At 45.8% G+C, this 2,500-nt stretch overlaps 2 protein-coding genes across 2 annotated transcripts in view; one reads left to right on the forward strand and one right to left on the reverse strand.

The window, feature by feature from the left end:
• The window catches only part of LOC124378005 (RNA exonuclease 5-like), a 22,267-nt gene extending 22,253 nt beyond the window's left edge, over nucleotides 1-14 (forward strand). Inside the window, exon 21 of the mRNA XM_046837448.1 lies at nucleotides 1-14. This exon is cut by the window's left edge and continues 359 nt beyond it. The gene's annotated coding sequence lies outside the window, so the exon portion shown is untranslated.
• A 599-nt stretch (nucleotides 15-613) lies between these two features.
• Nucleotides 614-2,500, reverse strand: part of parn (poly(A)-specific ribonuclease (deadenylation nuclease)) — a 9,280-nt gene continuing 7,393 nt past the window's right edge. Inside the window, 6 exon segments of the mRNA XM_046837450.1 lie at nucleotides 614-1,325; nucleotides 1,410-1,489; nucleotides 1,574-1,649; nucleotides 1,727-1,845; nucleotides 1,923-2,091; nucleotides 2,187-2,261. Coding sequence (XP_046693406.1) covers nucleotides 1,276-1,325; nucleotides 1,410-1,489; nucleotides 1,574-1,649; nucleotides 1,727-1,845; nucleotides 1,923-2,091; nucleotides 2,187-2,261 — 569 coding nt within the window. The 3' untranslated portion in view covers nucleotides 614-1,275.

Here is a 2,500-nt window from a genome sequence, read left to right on the forward strand (position 1 = left end):
TAATCAAGGATAAAGAGTGTGTGTGTGCGTGTGTGTGCGCTTCTACCTAATGGTAATATGACTGGGATTTATGTTCTAAAGCACAACCTGCTTCTGAGAAGATACCACTCACTCTCACTGCCTTTAAAGGAGACCCAACTCATTACTGATAGGATTCTTCCATAAACAGAGCCGGGCCTGGACCAGGTGAAACTGGTGAACTGAAAGGGACAGGGTCGCAACAAAGTCCATGCCTCGCCCGTGGGGGACAGACAGCAGATAAAGGCCTCTGGTGAGCTAAGGGGGACACGGGCATGGTGAATACCTCTGGTGAGTCAAGAAAGTGGTACCAGAGTGGGTGGAGTCAACTGAATTCAAGAGGGCTGAAGAGGTGGGGCAAAAGCCAGAGTCATGATTACAGACTCAAATGTACAGAGAGGGAGGAGAGGAAAAAAAAAAAAAAAACACCCCAGATGGAGGACTCAGATTTACAGCATGGACTCGAGTCCTCCTGATCTCTCTGAGCTGGCTACGTTCCACAAAAAACTTTCAAACCTTCTTTATTTTCACTCTGTGATCAACACTGTCCCAGAAGCTCCTCCCCCTCTGTAATAAAAGACAATAATAACAGATGTACTAAGAAACATTCTTTAATTATTTTCTCCTCTCTGGATGAGGACGTCATCATACAAAAGAAAACAAAATGACATGGTCTTGATCTCAGAAACTTTTTTTTTCCTCTCACATTCCTGCAGGCAACACACACACACACACACACACACACACACACACGAGCAGCTCCATGGGGCATGTTCACTATAAAAGTACAGTGGGGTGAGTGGGGTGGGGGCAATTAGTGTACAGGAGAAACACTTAAAAATGACAAACACAAGCATACAGTGTTTAAAAATAGCTGATCACACTCATCTTCAACTGTTCCAGGATCAGCCACACTCTCTCACATACACCCCCTATTACAGTGTGTGTGTGTGTGTGTGTGTGAGAGAGAGACACACCACACGAATGTTTATGGCTTTAGGTCATGTATTAAACTGCGTGATCCAGCAGCCTCTCTTCTGATTGGCTGGTAAGTTAGCTGCGTTCCTAGATGGAGGCTTCTGATTGGCTCATGTAAGAGAGTCGCGTAGGAAACTACTCATTGGCTATTACGTAAGTGGTCCCTTGTAACAGCCGATCCAAAAGAGACTGCTCAAGTAAAAGCCTTTTCTAATTGGCTGCTGGGTAGCTGAGTTCTTAAGTGGAGGCTCCTGATTGGCTAGTCACGTTTTCACACCACTACCAAACCTGAGGGACGTCAAACAGTCCGGAAGACTTCGCCCGAGACCCTGAGCAGAGGACAGAGGGGTCATTTTTTTGTAAATTTACCACAATTGCAATAAATTTTATTGTATTAAAGTACAATTTCATACCTTGATTCTGATTGGCTGAGGACTGAGGCCATGAGTCGTCTTCCTTATCTGGGCTTGTAGAAGCCCCACCCCCTTCAGTCCTGAACACACACACACTTACTTAACCACTGTGCTTTATAAATCTGGATTATAACAACAGACCCGTTAAACTTCGAGACACCTACGTCTGCGTCCTGAGCCAATCGTCTGTCGTCTTGGCGTCTGCAGCATCAGCGAATGACGAATCAGCACTCAGAGCACCTGAAACAACCCCACAATAAAAGTTACACATTTTCATCTCATGTACACAGATAACGCAACGTGAAATAACTCCGCACCATCTTTTTTTATCCTCTTGGTGTTGCTGTAGTTACTCCAGGTGCTGTCCGTGGTGCTGAAGTCGGAGTTCTGACTGTTGTGAGTGGGGCTGATGCTCCTTTTCCCTCTCAGTGAACACCTACACCATCATACACAACAAATCCTCCGTTAGCGTCTATACTACATGCTAGCGTACGCTCACTCGCACATACTCACCTGTCATGGGCTGCAGAAGCTGCAGTCATGGCAACAGCACGGTAGGGAGGCTCCGCCCACCCGTCCTCCCCCCACTTCATTTGTGTGCGAGTGTTCTTCTGCTTGGACTGCATGTACTCCGCATACGTCTGGATGCGGTAACTCTCTGCGTACTGACTCGTGTTCACCGCTACAAGCGCATAACAAATCATCATCATCATCATCATCATCATCATCATCATTAAAGGAGAAGCTTTTCTAAAAGCACAGCTGAAAGGCTCATACCGATCTGCACCTGCTCCAGCTGACTGAGAGACACAAACGCAGACGTATCGTCCACCCATGACACCTGGATGTTCCCTGAAACATTACAGCAGTGTGTTACAGAAACACAGATCTTCAGGGAATGGAACTTTACATAACACATGCACCTCTTTGAGAAGTTAGTGTAGTAGTGGTAGATGATTGAGGGGTTGGGAGAAGATAGAGATGAGACTGCAGTTGAGTGGATGGACAGAAATGTGGGTTAATTAAAAATTGGTGAATGAAGAATCTGTTAGATGCATGGATGGGAGGAGTAAAGCAAGTAGATAATTTGG

Source organism: Silurus meridionalis, chromosome 24 (assembly GCF_014805685.1).
Source record: "Silurus meridionalis isolate SWU-2019-XX chromosome 24, ASM1480568v1, whole genome shotgun sequence".
Taxonomy (NCBI): Eukaryota; Metazoa; Chordata; class Actinopteri; order Siluriformes; family Siluridae; genus Silurus; species Silurus meridionalis.